The sequence below is a fragment of the Monopterus albus genome, unplaced genomic scaffold (genome assembly GCF_001952655.1).
Source record: "Monopterus albus unplaced genomic scaffold, M_albus_1.0 scaffold10.1, whole genome shotgun sequence".
NCBI classification, from domain to species: domain Eukaryota; kingdom Metazoa; phylum Chordata; class Actinopteri; order Synbranchiformes; family Synbranchidae; genus Monopterus; species Monopterus albus.
The window spans coordinates 1601671-1621008 of record NW_018127890.1 but is presented as its reverse complement, the minus strand read 5'-3'; the positions used below and the strand labels follow the sequence as shown (position 1 = coordinate 1621008).

The window sequence follows — 19338 nt, the reverse complement described above, 5'->3', positions numbered from 1 at the left end:
ACACCAGCACGCCCTCACCGCACGACGATGCAGCCAGCTGGGCGAGCCATGGGAGCTGGCTGGGGGTCACAGGCTGCTGGTTCTGCAGAGGCAAAGAGAGATGCTGGGGGAGCCCAGGCAGCACCGAAGGGGTCTGGAGACGGAGCAAAAGATGGTAGCTAATTTGTTCATTTATTTATTTATTTGTTTAGCTAAACAAAGAGGACAAAACCACACTTTCTGTGCTGTTAAGAGGAGGGACTGAGAAACAGTACTGCCAAATATAAATTCTCTTGATCTAAAGATCTCTTACATGTCTGGGCAGGAGGGGGGGAAGAGGAACTGAGAGAGAAGAGGAGGGGACACTGCTTGAGTTTGTTTTAACTCTCATTTCGCTTTTAACCGTCGAAGATTAGAGGGAGAAGTTAGATAATGCAGCTTTAAGATTTAACAAGAGGACTTCTTAGAGGACCTGTTTCCCCTCCATGCCGTAGTGCCTTCCTTGGGCAGCCTGTGTTTGAGGCTGCTGGTACTGTCTGATCTCAGTGAGGTGGGACTCCCTCCATGATCTCATGAAGATCTGCTCCAAGTCTTCAATCAGGGGCACCTGGTCAGGGCCTTGGGAATAAAGGTGAGAGAAAAATAAACTGTAGTCAGTGTGGTGAAGAATAATTCAGAACACTTAACCATATGTTAGACTGAGGACAAAAAGACTGCTGGAGTCTGTTGACCTAAGCTCGGATGACCTCATTCATTACCAGTTGGCTGATCTGCCTCACAGTGGCCATTGTGAGGCACAGCAGCGTAACTGTGTTTCCTCCTGTCTGCAGTCCTACTGAACTGTGTACGATCACAGCCTTTACTCTGAAAGAGGGTTTTAAACTAACCTAGCTGAACGAGGTAGTAGACTGTGAGCAGAATCTGCATCTCAGCAGACAGCGGCTGAATGGGTGACGGTCCATAGTGCTGGTAGACTCTGGGGAGTGTCTGGGAGCTCAGGTAACAACTCTGGAGCAGAGAGCTGACGAGCACTTCAGCGACATTGCCAGTCAGCTGAGGGAGAGCACCATGACCTGTGTCAATGGGAGGGAGACATAAAGCAGATGAACACATGGTGGTGGCTGAGAGTATTGGTTGTAGTTCAGTTGCTAGATTAACTAAGATTTTTTCATTCAGCCTAAAGTGTCCTTGGGTTAAACATCAAAAATAGCCAACTGTTGGGGGGTTACCAAAAACCTCACTTGTTCACCTGCTTGAGAAAAATCATTACCAAAGCCCAGCTAGTCAATAATGAATGACTAATTAGTCAGCTCTGTCACAGGTTCCAATAATCGTGTCCAACTACCACTGCATGTACGCAGGTGTGGCTGAAAACGTGCATTTACTGTAATCGCCATAAATATAAGTAATATAATCAAACCTTTGAAGATGACAGGTTGCAGACTGCAGGTGTGTAGCAGCTGATCAGGCACCGTAACAGACAGTCCTGGGGGAGTTAGCGGGGTAGACGACCTCTGCGATGAACTCAGCAGGGCTGCACTCTCTGGATACAGAAGACAAGTAGATACATTTAAAACTCGCACACAAACACAATCTTGTTCACACATTTAGCATGTTTCTGCCGATTTAATTTTCATCCATATAAGATTCTTCTGCTTTTACCTGATCTGGCTCCACCTGTCATGCCAGAAGACACAGATGACGTTGATGCGAATGAGGAGGACGGCGGTGTCTTCACTGCGCTTTCTGACACACTACTGGCAGACGACTCAGGTGACCAGCCCTTGTGCCTCTTTTTTGGGGGTCCAGTATTTGCATGGGGTGCTGGAGGATAAAAAACAAGGCTGCATAGTGTACACGGTGTATTACCTCTGTTAGGTATTTTTTTAGTCAGATAGAAATTGGTTAGATCCTTGTTGTATTAGAAATGTTTAGTGGAGACAGGATGTCTAGTTTAAATGCTTAGTCATTCTCATGAGTTTTGCAGGGTGCACATGGTCAAGGATAACTAGATAGAAAAAGTTTGATTGTCAGCAGGCAGGATGATTATTGTTATTATTATGATATGTTTAACCGTAATTGTAATCATAATATTTTCTTATGTTTAATGTCATGACATGTCACTAGATGTCATGTCAGAATGTTTTTAGATACACACCACACAATCAACATTCACACACATTGATTCTCTCCATGTTTTGACTATTGCTATGGTCAGCTGTAAAGCTGGCATATCAGGTGACGCCACGGTTTGACGTTGCTGTGTAGAATGGGGCTAGCCCAACCGAAGTGATAAATGTATAGGCCTATTGTGGTTCAGGGTCTTTCATTCTTCATCTGCCTGCGCGCAGTATTGGAGGTGGAAGATATCTGGACGTGTAATGTTAATTTTACCTGTGATTCTTTGAATAAACCAGCACGTTTTTTTTTATATATATCCAAGTGGTCCGCTTCGTCTCTCTGAGTTCCACTGGTTAAAAGAACCGAAAAAAGCTTTCACCTTCATCATTTTCTCCCATTTTGTACATAATCTAAATTTGAAGTATTTAAGTGCATTCAAAAAATATTAAGACATAAACATTTAGTTTTTTCCTATTTTATGTTCCAGCTAAAGGATCTTGTTGTTGCTTCTTATCTGAATTTCTTCTTTCTTTCTTTTTTTTGGCTTATTCACTGTCACATGTTTCTAAAATTCAGTTCGCTTTAGGGGTGATTCTTTCCCCTGTAAAAGAACAGAACATACAGCAAACAATGTAATGAAAACCAGCTGTATTTTAGTCATACATTAACTGTCCTCTTCTTCTCAACTTTCTGTTGAAATGCAAGAGGCATAAAAGATCCACTTGTTAAAAGGGTCATGAAAAAAAAAACAACATTGACAGGAAGGAAGCTTTTCATTCAGCGAGAAAGGAGGAAAAAAGATGAGACAGAGAAGGAATTTTACAGCCCTGGTTTATAGAGGTGACAATGAAGGAGAGGGAGGCAGGAAGGCAGAAAGACAGTGAAGAGAAAAGAAGGAGGGAGATGTTTAGTGCCCCAAATGTTGGCAAATAAAAGCAGGTAAAACAAAGGCAGCCCTAAAACACAATGCAGCTGGTTGGCTCCTGTATAGCAGAGGTGTTGTAATACAAGCACACACACACACACATAGAGTTAGGCTGCCGGTGGCATGAGCTCTCCCTTTCAGAAGTGTGAAGAAACCTGGAGGGGAAGTTTAATGACAACAGACAGACCACTTTCACGTGCACACAGGAAGCCAGATTGCACTGGGCATGGATAATTATACAACACACTGCATAAGCTATAACAGCTGGAAAACTTTACAACCCCAACTGACCTGCAGTTAGTTGGTGAGCTCTCAGATTTCTTGTCTTACCACAACTATAATTTTGAAGAGTGCTGGCTTATATACAAGTATTTTAAGTTAATATTAAGGAACTTAATTTGTGATATTTAAAATGGACTCATGCACAGTGTTCAAGTTTCTGAAATAAATCATGTCTTCCAGTATAAGAAAGGATAAGAAAACTTTTGTAACACTTGTCTTGAGAAGGTTTGTGTAATTTTTAAGTGAAAATGACAAGTGGAGCAGATATTGTTCCTGCTGGGTATGAAAGATAAATCATGTGGGGTTTAAAACCCTGCTGTCACATGAGCACCCTCACAAGATTTTACTACTTCCATTAAAGTTGTAACTGGAATTCAAAATAACTAATTTTACTAATAAAAGTAATATTATCTGTATTTCAAATGACACGCCATGTTTATATATCTTTCTTGACATCAAATTCTGCAGCTACAGTACCTGGAGCTGAGGGTCTCCCAGGCCCTGGCCGATTTAAAAAAGGCTTGGCGACGGAGGGGACAGCATGGTTGCCGTTTGTCAGCAAGTGGGAGACATCAGCTATTTGTGGCAGAAGAACATTGTCCACATGTGATCTTGCTGTATCCAGAGAGAGACAGGAACAACATGACCGTTAAGAAATGTGGCTTCTCATAGCACGTTCCGTGGTATTTATATTGTTTAAATATCCAGTCATTGCTACTTTACTGCAAAAACATGCATTCGTTTGAAACCATAACAATATTGTTTTGTGTATATGAACATCAGAATAACCTCCACATTTCTATGTGTGTATGTGTCCTCTATTACCTGGGCCAGGTGTGTGTGATGGCAGGTTTGCTGTCTGGTCCCCTGCTCTCACAAGGCCTTCTGAAAGGCTGGATCCCACATGTCTCATCCTGGCACCTGAGATGCACACAGTCACGCAAACTAAGTATTTTGATAAAGAGGAAAAGAAACTACCAACAGTGAATTCTCACATTTGACCCGTGGTTAAGGTTTGGTCTGACCCGTACACTCATTGTGATCAATAAAGTCAGACTTCTAGACTTTTTTTTAGGACAATACAGGACTGAAAATATAGATGAAACCCTCTGCCCACATATGCATTATGTTTGACCTGGTGAAAGCACAGTTACTCTTCTCACCCAGACCCTCCTTATTTATGTTTTGCTTGGCTGGTCTTTCCTTTCAGCTAATTCATCCATGTAATCATGTGAAAGTGGCAGGGTTTTCCATTAACAGTCTCTAGCGTAAGTGGAGCACAGTGTCATGGACAGACAACACACACACACACACCATCACCTGGCGCTGTTCTTGCCCTCAGTAAATACAATATTCTGCATTATTTTAAAATACTGATTTTCTGTCTACCCTCCAGTGCTAAGCTACCAGTACAAAAGTGCTATATTTTTAAACAAGCCCTCATATGCCCAGTTTCTATAAGATCTTCAGCCAAAATAACCAGTCAATGTCAAGTGCCCAGTGTGTATTTTAATACGTTGGTCAAATAGGCCCTCCATATTTTTACACTTAGGTGCTTCTATGGGCACAAACTTCTTGACTGCTATTGATTATGCATGTTCTATTACAGTGTGTTGAATTCCAGCAAAACAAAAACATGTGTTTGTGCCAGATTTGGAATCAGTTGCCAAATACCACACGTGTATCCATCTCTCACCGTGTTCCCTCCAGCTGATGGGGGCTCCTTTGACCAGCACGCCCTGGTTGTTTCGGTACAGATGGTACTTCAAGTGCTTCTGTTTTTTGGGCTGGGTGCTGAGCTTCAGGTTGATGTGGTTGGCGAACTCGGTGAAGTAGCAGAAGCCCTTCTCTCCACAGCCCATGCAGTTCCCCAAGAACCCTGGAGGGAACACACATTCATAAAGTGTGTGACTAAAACAGAGTGTGTTTTAAATGCCTCCTCAGTGACACACGTGCACCTCCCTGGATAATGTCGTCTTACAATGCAACTTATAAAAGGTCATTTTTCAACCCTGAATGCCAACATTTGGAAGTTTTTTCAGCAAACAGCGATGATATTTTCCTGTGTACATCTCGGCCTCACCCAGCAGCGCGTTGTGACCCCGTTCATCTGGCAGGAAGCGGCGGTCCACAGCGCATACCAGCAGGTTCTCAGGGAGGGAGGGGGACTTTACCCCAACCAGCATGAACCCAGGGGACACATCCAAGGGATCCAATGCCAGTGAGGACAGACGCAGGTCTCTGCCGGCCTGACAGAAGCCTGTAGGGATGAAAAGACAGGATGGGACAGTTACTGTCAAACGACTTTGTCTTATTATAACATAAATAAGAAGAGCGATATGATCCAGTATGCAGGCAGCTCACCTGGATACCTTTCCCCGCTTTATCTGTTGTCAGTGAGCTAGTACAGGTGATTTACATTGTTTCTCCCCAGCTACAATCTTCCTTTAATACACTTGGCTCTACTTTGCAGCTGCCTCTAAAGGGCAAGTGCAAATTTAACAAGTTTTCACACAAAACTTATGCCTGCAAAACCAATCACACTCATCATGACTCCCTTTGCCATTTTCATGATCCTTCCTTAAACACCCAGCACATGCATAAAGGAGGCGGACCCTCATTATATACAAGAGGCACCACCATGCAGGTACAGGCCGACTACACTTCCTGGTCAGTGTGCCTGTTTGCATATCTCCTGGTGACTGTAGTGTGGCGCATAGTCTTAGTAAATGTGGTCTGGGGGTGTATTATTCATGTACATATATATGTGTGTACAAACCATCTGTGGTACAGCATCCCTCAGGTGGAGGCTTCATTTGGTATGGCACTGGGGGGCTATTAGACCGTGAGCCATCTTCATTGTCCTCATCTTCATTCTCCATGCGGCCTGTTGGGGACACTGACAACAAGTGATAACCAGACACAGACGCAATAGAGTTAACAGTAAGGGTGTTTAGGATAAAACTGAGACAAACTGTGCAGCTTAGTAAAAGTTTCAGGCTGATTTAGCTTCCTTTTTGTTACTGTAGTTCATTCAGATGCAGGAAATTAATACACTGCTTTGCTGAACTCGATATTGCACCTCCTACGTATCCATGCAATGCACCTTCTTGTGTCAAATGTTGTTCCGTCTCGAGGTACAGCTGTGAGAAGACAGGTCGGGGCACGATGGTGTTCGACCTCAGTGATGCCTCGATGGAGTTATGAAGGACTTCTTCAAAGCGTGTGTTCCGCGGCTGGCCCGCGTAGGAGTTCCCCATTGGTGACCTGCAGAAACACAGTATTGTACTGGATACTCAAAAGATACATATATGCAGGTAGGTGGTAATTTGTTTTTGTTTGCAATGTCAATTTATCCAAACCCCAATGTGTTTCCCCAGTTGAATTTTTACTGCACTGAAAACCATTCAGGTACTGTAAGTACAAATACACCAGTCTTCCCATTATGCTGTATGTTTAGTGTTAGTGTTGTTTCAGCAGTAGACATAGAAACAGTAACAATACTGTACACTGGAGGAAGATAAAATAATAAATGAAAACCAGTAGAAGGGCCATGTATGTGATAAAAGATAAAATATATTGAAAGTCTGCTTCTGTTTGCATTAGCTGTGTGCTCTAAACACTGGCCCTCCTTGTTTACTTACTTATAGCTTACAGTCTTATGCACAGTGACTTATAAAGAGTGCTGCAGTGGAATATACTGTAGAACACACTCCATATCATATCCGACATGCAGACAAACAAATGACTAGAGGTGGCTTTCAGTGCCACCTGAAAGCATGGGCTAATTACTATTATTCAAAATGCACAATGCTAAAAAGCCTATCAGAGTTTTCCCAAATGTATTGAAGCACTGAGAACTAATGCATTGCCTAATGCTGTCAAGTCTAAACCACCCACCCACTCACACACACACACACACACAGTGGTTAGAATGTGTCCAGACCATGAGCCATGAAATCAGCTCCACTGACAGAGTCAGGGCACCCTGACCTAGACGCTGCTCCCTCAGCTTGTTTTTCTTCTTTGTCACTCTCCCTGGTTTTCTCTCTGATTTGCCTCTCATCTGCTCTCAAACAAGGAGGAAAATGGGGATAGGTATAGAAAACAGACAAAAGAGACATGAAAGATGAAAAAAGACCAGTAGGAGGTGAAGAAAAATAAGGATGTAAAAGGATGTAAAAAGCAACAGAAGAAGGAAATGGTGAGACAGAGAGTGGCAGTAACAGAGATAGAAAACAGGGACAGAGACGGGTTAAGGACAGAGAAAGGAGGTAGAGCGTGTCGGTGTGGCAACAACTAGTCATCTATAAACTGTGTGGTGTATGAGAAACACAGCACTAGACTCACAACACCATGCACATCCAAGCACTTTCCTGCACTCATGTTTTTTATACATCTATACAGACAAATGTGAATCTAGGTTTATTTTTTCAGTTTTGGTATCCAGACAACATGCCATAAAATCATCTGCACCAACAGAGTCAGGACAACCTGACATAGCCACAGCTCCCTCTCTGTTGCTCTGCTTCCTCTCTCTCTCTAGTTTTGTCCCCGGTTCACCTCAGCCGCACTCAGTCAGATGACAAAGCCCCAGAGAAAGAAATTCTTGCATGGACTTTTTCTGACAAACCCGGTCACATGAGGCTCACTGATGGGTCAGAAACCTGCCGGTCAGCTTCATGTGGACACAGGTCTGTCTCAGTACAGACTTAAAACTCTTTGTCATTCACTACAGCCAGGGCTGCAGCTTCTTATAAGAGTGAGGATTTTGTCCACAAATTGTGTTGCCAACAGTCAGTAAGGCCAAGTCAAAGAAACAGAACAAAAGAACATGAAAAACAATTATCAGTTAAAGTTCATGTTACATCTCCAATAAGCAAAAATATTTATGTACTATATTAAATTAAAGGAAACCCTTTTTGCCATCATCCATATATCCATTTTCTATGCCGCTTAATCCTGCTCTTTCAACAACAACAGAGTCTATTTAGACTTTCTGCAGCTCCACACGTGAATGATTTTCCTTGTGCGTCACCCAGGTTATGTTCCACATTCCCCTGGAACCAAATACACTAAGCAAGTTGGACATGCTGTGTTCGTGAAAGACAAAAGGACTGAATTTAATTTATTGCTGTAACCACAGCACCATGAACTGTTAATAAGTTCATACAAATTTGATAAAATTCTAAAAGATGGTGGTTAAAAAAACCCCATAGCCGTCCTGTGTAGGAGCAGCTTCTGTTAGCAGAGCTCAACAGAACTGAACAGACTCAATTTTGTGTTGGAAAACAAATCGCTAAATGAAATACTCATGAATACACAAGCACACACACACACACACACACACACACACACACAACTCATCAACCATCTGCTGCTTCCACACTTTCATATGTAAAGAAGCAGCTCAGACTTTAATGCTTTGCACCACTTTGTAGAGAGACAAAAAAAGTCTGGTAATAACACAGGCGGCGCTGAGAGGAAGCAACAACACCTTCTTCCAAAGAGCAGCCTGATTTTTTTACAACCAGAAATAGAGGAAACAGGGAGGAGATGAAAGCAGAGAGGTGATTTCCACCTCTTATTGAATCCTAATCAATCCCTAAACTTCTGACCAATTGGAAAACAAATAACCAAATACCACTGGCCTAAATCCATCAGATACATTTTATTACATGGTTACTATTGCTCAACCTCAAGATAGGCCTAACAATAATTTTATTACATGGTTACTATTGCTCAACCTAACAATAATAATAATAATTAATATGGCTCTTTTTTGAGCTGTCTTGTTTGGTCTTGTAGCTACTTGGCTTTTCTGTCACACATTAACTTGGATCAATACTGCACAACATCAATGAGACACAGTACTGACACAGTATACACAGGTAAATATGTGTCAGCTATAATGTAAGGAAGCACACAAAGGAAACTAGAGTCGTGTTTTCTAAATTGTTCAGTCAAAATGTTAATCAGCATATTTAATCTCACATATGCTGAATTTCTTTTTAAGAAGTATGTGTTCCTAAAAACTCCACGAGACCTGTGGCGGGTACAGGACGACACCGCAGACAAGACAGAAACAAGCAAAACCTGCAGGGAAGCTTTGTTGCTCTTCTCTCCTCCCACCTCCCTGCCTTCCTATCTGCCTGACATGGAAGTGGGAGATCCTGTCATCTCCCCCCTCCCTTCTTCTCTTTCTGTCTGTCTTACACCCCGGGGAGAGACACACTATTGTGGTGTTTTATAACCCCTCGGACCTCCTTCCCACCGCCAACACCAGCCGCAAACACACAACCTCACACATACAAACCTGCAGGATCCCTCTAAACTGTGAGCACCATGCATAGCACAAAGCGTTCTACCACAACCACGGCTTTTCCACTAAGCATTTTAACACGTTTAAAGGCTTCTTCAGTAAAAACTACAGAAACAGAAGGAGATAACTTTTTATGAATTACCTGGCTTCTTGACATGAAGAGGGAAAATGATTTGTTAGCAGCATATTGAACAAAAGATTTACATAGAAGAAAGTGTTCAGCAGAGATCTGGTGTCCTATAATGACCATGATCATCTATCAGTCCTATACATTACGCCTAAAAGACATCTTTTATTACACAAACTGTCACCTCAGCTCCCTGCTAACACAGGCAAACACACATATTCTTTCTGATTTGGGGGCATGGATGTGTGAGTTTGATGGATGTCTCATGACCATGAGGTCAAAGGTGAGCCCAGATAACAATGTTTAAGTAAGACTTTGATGTGGCCTATACTTCTAATACACACGCACAGAAACATGTGCACATGCACACCCATACACACACTCTCCCATGGGCTCTGGCTCAGTGGACACAAAGAGCTTGTTTTGAGGGGTGAAAGGTCATTCAGGGAGAGGTCAGATAAGAAGCCAGGCTCTTTCTCTGTTGGCCAGGCCCACATACCAGTTGTACACACACACACACACTAATGCTGCTCTTAGTTCTTTCTGTTGAGGGTCGCAGTCTCCAACCTCCACCTCCACTCTGGCCTCTTCAATAGCAGATCTTATTACACGTACACACACACACACACACACACACACACAGATATACACAACTGAGTGTATCCACGCATACGAATATGGCCGACAGCGTGTGTACAAATGCACAGAACTCAAACTGTGTGAGTAGAAATGCTTGTATGTGTGTGTGTGTATGAGACAGAGATAAAGCAGAGGAATGTCCAGCAGTGTCAGATGGTCAGTGCAGCATCTCTTTCAGCCCTGAACAGTAAAATTAAAAGATAAAACTTTGCAGATGCTCTGTGAGCGCTGACCCACAGCCCAACACATATGCAAAGGGATGTCAGTTGCACACACACAGACACACACACCCACAGTAGTGGACCTTCAGATGGGCTTGTCACTGACAAGTGACCCACAGCAAATGCTCTCATTCACAGTGTGCTCGGCAGACACTGGTCAATGGTCAGCCAACCGAGTGGCTGACCGCTCGGACAGCCCCTCAGACGGCCGTCCAACCACACACCCACACACTGCACTGGACGGCTGCTCAGCTAAGCACAGGTCTGCCAAAACACAGGAGTTCAAATCACTGACCCTGTGCCCAAATAAGAATTTGCAATGTTGCTGACTTTATAAAATTAGCATGCCAACACAAGGAAACCACTGTGTGCTACAAAGACACAATACAGGCAAACACAGTGTACTTCTTTGCAGGACACTATCTGCTAGAGTTACTGTAAAGGAATAACTGGAAGGCACTGTGAAGCTCCAACGCCCTGCTATGTCTGCTCAGTCTGCTGCTTTGCTATCTTACTTCCTGTCCTTGGGTTTTTCCCTTTTGCTCTGACTCCAGGGAAACCTGTATTGTCTACATCATGCTAATCTGGCTGAAACTGCAACTCTGTATGGTTTTAAACATTTCATTGGCAGAAGGGAAATTAAAACTGGGCCATGAGCTAAAAGACTTACATCAAGCAGGGCTTATGTGATTTCAAATGTATTAAACATGTTCACACATACAATATCACGTTATGAGCAGCAGCAGACACGGAAATGCAGGGATCTGCATATATTGTATCTACATGCAAACAAACTGCAGACACTCAGTAATTTCCTTCTGTGTGTATTTCAAATTTTACACAAAAAACACTGGTTTATTTAACAGCTCAGAGATGGATGAAACATGTCAGAACTTATCAGAGAAATGGATTCACAAATATTCTATTTAAAAATTCCAAGACGCCAACTCATCTGTTTAAAGACTCAGAACAGTTTCTTGTTGAACAGGCTGGTTCATCTTGTAGCGCCAGTTGTTAAACTGCAGCCTGATGTCAGAAGTTTACAAAAAGCACAAACATTTGTGCAGCGCAAGCATAAAACATGTTTATCCTCATGAAAAATATTTATATTACCACATATCAGACCTAGGACAATGTGAGATGGAGCAACCATCTGTTGTTGATGGAAAAGTCCAACAGTGGTGTACGTTACCCGTTTGCAACACGTTAACAAGGGTTCCAGAAAATGTACATTAATTTTCACATACAGCCAGGAGAAACAATAAAATTGCTCAAAGTTTGATCCCCAAACTCCTTATTACATACAAAAGTATCCTTTAAAGCGCAATGACCGCGGAGAGGCGCAGCTGCAGGCCACAGCTACGCACTTTAAACCCTTTTGAAACATTGTGCCCCAACAGCATCAGCAACAGCTGAGCGCAGTGAAGGTCTGCTTTTCATCACCGCGTAGCCAGGGCATGTAAAACCACTGTCAGAAAAAAACAACCTCTGAAAGGACAGGACTCACCTCTACAATCCCGCGGCTGAAGCCCGGGAACTACTCTTCACGAAAAGCCTGCACGTTGATCCAGGCGCGCTGTCACCATGTCTGCAGCCGGAGCCCTGCGGCGGGACTGGGTGTCGCGGTGTCATCACCTCTGCTCCTCCAAAGAAAGGTCCCTCCCCCCATCCTGCCCAGTAATGGTACGGTCCGGCATTCGCTTTTTAAACAGGTCGCTTACTGCGTTTCTACTCATTGTTTCCTTTCCAAAGATAATGCTAAATTGTAAGTACTGCCATATCGTTGCTATGCTATTATAAAAGAAAACGAAGCAATTCAATGTTGAGAAATGAAAACAAAATGAAAACTAAAAATTCGGGATGTTCAGGTAAATATGCAAAGCAGAGAAGCTCAGTGTCCTCCGTGTTCTCCGGTCTGGACATGAATGCTAATAACTTAATTAGACCAAAAGACTATTAGTAAATCCACCAAAACTCAATTAATCAAGAAAATAATTGACGATTAAAATTAACATTTAGTTGTAAACTAAACGAGCATGACGATATCACTGAGTCCTGTATGTTTATTCTTTTATATCCCAACTAATCCTCAGCTCAACTGCCAGTTGAAAGTTTTTTTAATAGACAGCCATGTGTTAAAATAAAAAAAAATGTTAGAACACATAAGAAGCTACTTGGTGGATATCCAAAATAGTTAAAACTGTATGAATTTCAAAGCATTCAATTAAGTTTTTTATTATTATTCAATTTTTCTTCTATGAGAGGCACTGATTATGTTTTGTTTACATAGTCTAAAATTACAAATGTGTTTTACTGCATGACACTCTGTTTTCAGATAAGGAAAAACTCCACATACAAAGTAATAACAAACCATCTTCTCTGTGGAGAAACACTGACTTTACTGAGTTTACTGTAGTGGATTAAAATCGTTTGCCACCTCAGTATCAGGCCTCTCAACCACACACAGTGCTCATCTATTGATGTCTGTCGCCCTCTGCTGGAGGACAGGGGAGTAACTTCATTTAGTAAGTGTAATAAAATATTCTTAGTAATTTAACTGTCTAATTGTATGTTTTCCAAAAGTAGCTTTGTTTATTATCATCGCACTGTGATCACACACAGTTGACAAAAATGAGCTGTGATGAGTTTAGATTTTTTCATTTGCTTTTTAATCCTTAACTGACAGTGGCATAGTGCACTGACACACATGGTAGTATTCAGTGTTTGCTCTGTATATATATTACTAACTTCAAACCCACCTGTCTATGTGAGAGTAGTGTTGAGTTATATGTTTTCAGTTATTTTTGCCACAAACTTGGTCAGAAATGGTGATAATGTGCCCAACATTTTTCTCATGAATATTTTCATTACATTTTAGAGTTAAAGCACAATAATCATCTTTTTCATCCCTCCCCAGATGGTAAACCTGATTATACTGAGAGTATGAAAGAAGTGTGTCCACGCAGCCGCTCCTCTTTGTTTCTACTGACATGAACAAAATTATGAATCTGTGACCAGAGTACGTCACCTCCCCTCCCTCCCAGGTAATCTGTCATGCTGATGGGACAAGAGCCACATCAAACAACTGATTTCATCTTTGCCACATTTGGAAACTTTTTTATATTGCAGTTTTCACATTTTATAACTTGTGTGTCCACATACACATCCCATAATTCTAAACGGTGTTCCCATCTGCCACATTACATCTTGGTGATACCAAGAATCAAATTATAGTGAAAAGATAATTTCATATCACAGGTCAGTGATTTTTCCAATATGTGAGTGAGATTCACTTTTTCAAAAGTCACAATCACATTGTATAAGGAGTTTGAAACTGTCTGTTGGGGGCTGCGGTCTTAACAACATTTTACTGAGGTCTGGGGAAGTACCGGCTCTGCCAGATACAAGTTTGTATTATTAGTCTGACCATCACATAAAGCTTCTGTTTAATCTACTCACCTGCGCCATTTCTTTAGCAGATGAATTCAAACCTTTGTGGTGATGAGCAGTGACATACATAAGCTTTTGCTGCTTTAGTCACATGACAGATTTTCTACGACGAGAATACTGTGCAAACAGATGACAATAAAAGCAAACCTTAATCAGTTTTTGGATTCGATTTTTGAATTGATAGTTATTTATAATTTGATATGAGGACAGATGAGCAGAACCGGAGGCCAAATTATACGTCCACATTTCAGTCGAATCCAAAAACAGCTATAACGGTTCATCTGTTTGCTAAAATACAAATGTTATTTCATTTATGATCAATTCATTACCTTATTAGCCACGAAGGCTTTTAAGCTTTCTTTATAAAAGGGCATTTATAAAAGACATCATGGTTTTCCACTGCGGTCATCCCTCCTAATTACAGCTTACGTTTTGTCACTGGGAATCTCATACTTCATCCTTTCTGCTGCCCCAACTGGGCAGTGCCAATCTGTACAGTGGCATAGCCATGCCACGCCAACACAACATCCCCTGATGGGAGAACAGGTGTTGGACAGGGTCCAGTGGAGCAGAGCAGAGCGGGCTGCCATGATATATCTGATGAACCGGCCAGCACCGACTCCTCTGGCCTGAGGGAGGGGGACCCAGCCATTTATTAAGTGTGTGTGTGTGTACATGTGTGTGCCTGTGCACAGAGGTTCAGAGATGGCAGCAGAGGTACAACAATGAGCCCTGACAAAACGGACTGGGACCCGGAGACCCAACAGAGAAGTAGGCTAATCTGCAAAATCCTCAAACAAAAACTATATATTTTGGCTTGAAGCTATTCAAAATTTTACAGCCCACAAAGGATTCTGTTTTGACATGTTGCTCCATGAAGACATAGGGGTGTCAGATGAATAGACTACAAGGTTTTTTGCTTCTAGGTAGAGGAATAAATCTCCTCTGGCAGCGCTGTGTGGACAAAGGAGCAGCCCTATAGACAGTCTATCTGTATCTAACAAAATGTTCTCTTTAATTCCATCAAACATATTTCTCCAAATTTGGGGTGGCCTTAAAACAGTTGCCCCGTGACCCATGTCTGTTTCCTGATTCAGACCTTAAGAAGCTGTTTTTATTGGGTTTGTGAGATCGGTTTCTCAAATCTCTTTATGGCTAATTTTACAGCCAAAATGACACTGGGTATGATGATTTGCTAAGTCGCTGTGGAGTCATATTAGCCCAGGCAAGGCTTGTAGTTCCTGTTAATGGGTTGAATATAATATTTTATGTCCCGTTGCTATAGCCACGGTGCTTAACTTGTGATGTAAAAATAGTCAGGCCCATCCATTTTAGTATAAATACTTCACTTCGCTTCAACACACAGACTGAGCTGTATGTAAAACGCGTCTATTTGAATGTGCCCCAGCAGAGGGGCAGGTATTGCTACTTCACACACATAATGACGGCCCAGGTCGTTTGGCTGAGAATAATGGTGGTTTTGCTGTAAAGCATATCACTCTCATTAGGTTTTTACACACTGGTTGTGCCCAACTGGAGATGCACTTGTCTGGACACACACTCACACATGCATTCACACACACATGTGTGAACCCATACATGTGCACACAAATACACACACACATATCCATCTCCAAAACCATTAAATCGCTTTGAAAAGGAGCCTCATTTGAGAGAAGCAATAAAATTTTTAATCATTTTATTACCAAAAGAGTATTTAACAAGTGGGTAATGAAACGCCAAAGGCAGGTTAGCTGAATTTAACCTTCATAGAGGAAGCCATGTATCACATGCTGCCCTGAGGCATAGTGGGACAGAAATGTCATCCTCCATTATCCACCATACCTGAAGTGTGACGTTGTGCGGCTGGCAGGCAGGCGTCTCGCTCTGCAAGGCGAGGCTGACGGGAAATTAGGGAGAATTCAATTAATGGACGTTTTTTACGCACCAGGGAGAGGGCACAGCTGCACACACACCTTAATCTGTGGCACACACATAAACGCAACACACTTGTGAATGGACACACACATACCTCGATGCGTACCTTGCACTGTGAGGGGTTACTGACATGACGGGGGGCAGGAAGAACACACCTAGCACTCTTTTTTTATAACTACACTTCTTCACTTTCTATCGTTCTCTCTCCTGCTGCTGAAGTAGAGCGTTGGTTCTGTTGACTTCCTCTGTCTCTCCCTGTGGTGACAGAGCAGGGTCGCTCCACTGCTTTCCTTCTGCGGGTCAATTAAGGAGAAAATTAGGCAGCGGGGGACACTCTCAGTCTGTCACCATAAAAGAATCACACCTACATACCTACCGACCTGCCAGTTGGTCATTTAATATACTGCTAAACTGCCCTGCAACCTAAGTGTGGCTGACTGTAGCATATACTGTATGTAGAGGATGAAAAAAGTGGTATTTCCAGAAATGCAATCGCCAAGTCCTCATGGTAGTGGAAATCCACCAGCCACCTCTGGTAGCACCAAATACAGGCCCAAACATTACATTTCACAATTTATTTGACACCCAGGAATAATTTATGGCTGATAACAAAAATACTCTATTTTCAATAACAAGCTTCTGTGGGACTTAGACTGACTGGCCCCCAAAGTTAATTGAAAAGTGTCCTGGCTCTCATTTGCATAAGAAACACATTTAAAGGTGAAAAATTATAAATAAATATGCGGCCACCTGTGAAATATGGCTTTTGGCCTGCTGGTCATTTATAACTTTGCCTTTAATTACGTGACAGGCTGGGGCTCTGCAGCTGTAATGAGAGGCTGAAGTGATGGAAGGGAGTGTGTGAGAGACAGAGTGTATGAACAGACAAACGTGTGCAGATGCACACGGATACACATGCAGGTAGAAAGTCATGGTATCTGCATGGACACACACACAAAGACAGACACACACTGATTTTAACACAGATATCTACTGTACATACAGCAGCAAACTGTCAAAAACATACACAAAAACTTTGATAACTTGTAATCAAACCATTACAGGAATAACACATTACCTTTTGATTCCCAGTGATCTGCTATAGCGTAGAGGCCATCCTGTCCTCCATCCTTATGATGAGCTGCTCTTTTATTCTGAACCCCTTTTCTTCAAAATCTAGACAAGCAGGGCTGAGGCTGACTGTGACATTTTTTGCTGGTTGAATAACTTCCTCGTGACTTTGGCCCAGCCAAAGAGGAGAACCTGTCATTCCAAACACTGATGTCTGTGATGTGAACGAGTATTTAGTTCAAGATATTTTCATATCATCTCAGTCCAAATCCTGAAATGACAGTGTGACAGAACATATTTTCTCCCCAGACATTAGTTGTTTTTTTCTTATTCAAAATTACAAATAAACACAGTAAAACAAAAAGTTAAAAGTGGACAACACAGCAAAAAGAGAAGGAAAAACTCCTCAACCCCGAGTAAGAGGTGATTGTGGTAAATATATTTACAATGTATTTGTCATCGGTTTTTCCCAATTAAAAACTGCACATAAAGGTTTTTTTTAAATGTACTTTGCTCCCATCCCTCAAGAAAACTGTGCTGTATTTGAAAAACACAAGAAGAGACTACCAGAAATCTTAAAAGATAGAGACATTAGCATTTAAAGTGTCCCACAGACCGGCTATGGCAAAAGTCAGGGAGAGAGACAGACAGCTAGACAAAAGAATGGGTGGTGGGTGTGAGGTGTGTGTCTCTCCTCCCTCCCACCCTCCTTCTCTTTATGCATAAAGAAAACAGCTTGCATTGCCCTGCAGGTACTAGCAGAGCGCTGTGCCGCCACGCACCGCTTTCTCTTTCACCTTCACTCCTTCTCTGCGGTCACTTCCCGGTAGAGCTTGTGTCGCTGCAGCCGAACATCCTGGGGTGTTCTTTCTCTCTCCTCATCTTGTTTTTAACCCTCTTTCTCCATCTCTCAGTAGCACTGGGCGGGGGGGTGGAGGCACAAGCTCACCCTGGCCCAGCCCACTAAGTCCTATTATAAGTAGAAGAAGGCGATATTTCACCATTTCACCCCCCAGAAATATTACAAGATAGACAAGCAAGCAGGGGCTAATCCCTGAGATGAAATTAGCAGCAGAGGGGTTAGCGGCAGGATGGAGGAATGATTGAAAGGGGGACTGGGGTGGGTAGCTGAGCACAGCTAGAGGCAACTTGTCCACAGGGATAATTACAAGATGCTCCCGGGATCTGTCTGTCTGTCTGTAGCCTGTGCTGGGCTGGCCTTCATTTTTGATGGCTCTATTTTCAACAAGAGGGACCGGTTCTCTTCCTTCTCTTGGCTCCGTGTGTGTGTGTGTGCTGCCCTTTCTTTCTGTGTCTCCGGTGCTTCAGATACATAGTAAAAGCTATTAAAATTGAAATTGTTCTATAGGGGCAGTGAGCGAAAAGGCAAGAGAAGCGACACACTCAACCCCCATGACAGACTGTTTAATAATGGGTGGTCTGAGTGTGTGTGTGTGTCTGTGTGTGTGTGTGTGTAAGCCTGTGACTCAACAGCCAGGCTTGGAGTGAATATTTCTTCTTATTCCAAGCTACACTTACTGCCTTAAGAAAATGTCATTTATAGATAAAAAAACAACAACTGGGTTTTGTCTCTGAAAATCTGAACAATTTTCACCTTAACATGATAAGAATGATAAACTTTAACATGATACTTTCTCTTTAACCTTTTAACATGAAACTATTGTTAAACCTTTGAATCTGATTGTGTTGGGGCCACACAGACAAACGGCTTGAGCTGAGTGCTTGTGATAATTTTTGTTCCGTTATCCACCTGTGTACCACAAAAGTATTTCTTTTTACCTTTAATTTCCAGAGTAAATACCACAATTATACGATTCTTATTATCACACCAGTAGTGTTATTTTAATTTGCCTACGTTACAGGTAGAAGTGAGTAAGCCTCCCTCCCTCCTCTCTGGTCAGCGGTGGGAGGTGAGCGCGACAGCAGAAAGCTTTGACCAGCGCGCTGACCTCTCTCTGGGGAAACAATGACTTTGAGAACGCTGGAACACACACACACATGAAATGAAGAATGGAATGGGCAAACTCATTCATCACTTTAACAAATATAACAGGCTATTGTAGGAGCTCGCAAAATAGAAGACAAAAGTGTAAGCAGTTGCACTAAGGCCAATGGCTGCATTCACTCAGCCATATACCCTCTACACACACACACACCCACACACATACATGGCTTCACACACAAAATCCATATTCACAGGCAATTTAGTGCATTTAGTTTAAGTAATACAACAATTTACTGA

The 19338-nt window shown here is 42.3% G+C and overlaps 1 protein-coding gene across 1 annotated transcript in view; it reads right to left on the bottom strand.

The window, feature by feature from the left end:
* The window catches only part of greb1 (growth regulating estrogen receptor binding 1), a 23321-nt gene extending 11066 nt beyond the window's left edge, over nt 1-12255 (bottom strand). The window contains 12 exon segments of the mRNA XM_020589845.1: nt 3-133; nt 452-597; nt 867-1052; nt 1400-1522; nt 1642-1803; nt 3785-3922; nt 4133-4228; nt 5004-5186; nt 5391-5567; nt 6087-6206; nt 6414-6574; nt 12124-12255. Coding sequence (XP_020445501.1) covers nt 3-133; nt 452-597; nt 867-1052; nt 1400-1522; nt 1642-1803; nt 3785-3922; nt 4133-4228; nt 5004-5186; nt 5391-5567; nt 6087-6206; nt 6414-6567 — 1616 coding nt within the window. The 5' untranslated portion in view covers nt 6568-6574; nt 12124-12255.
* Nucleotides 12256-19338: the final 7083 nt, after the last annotated feature.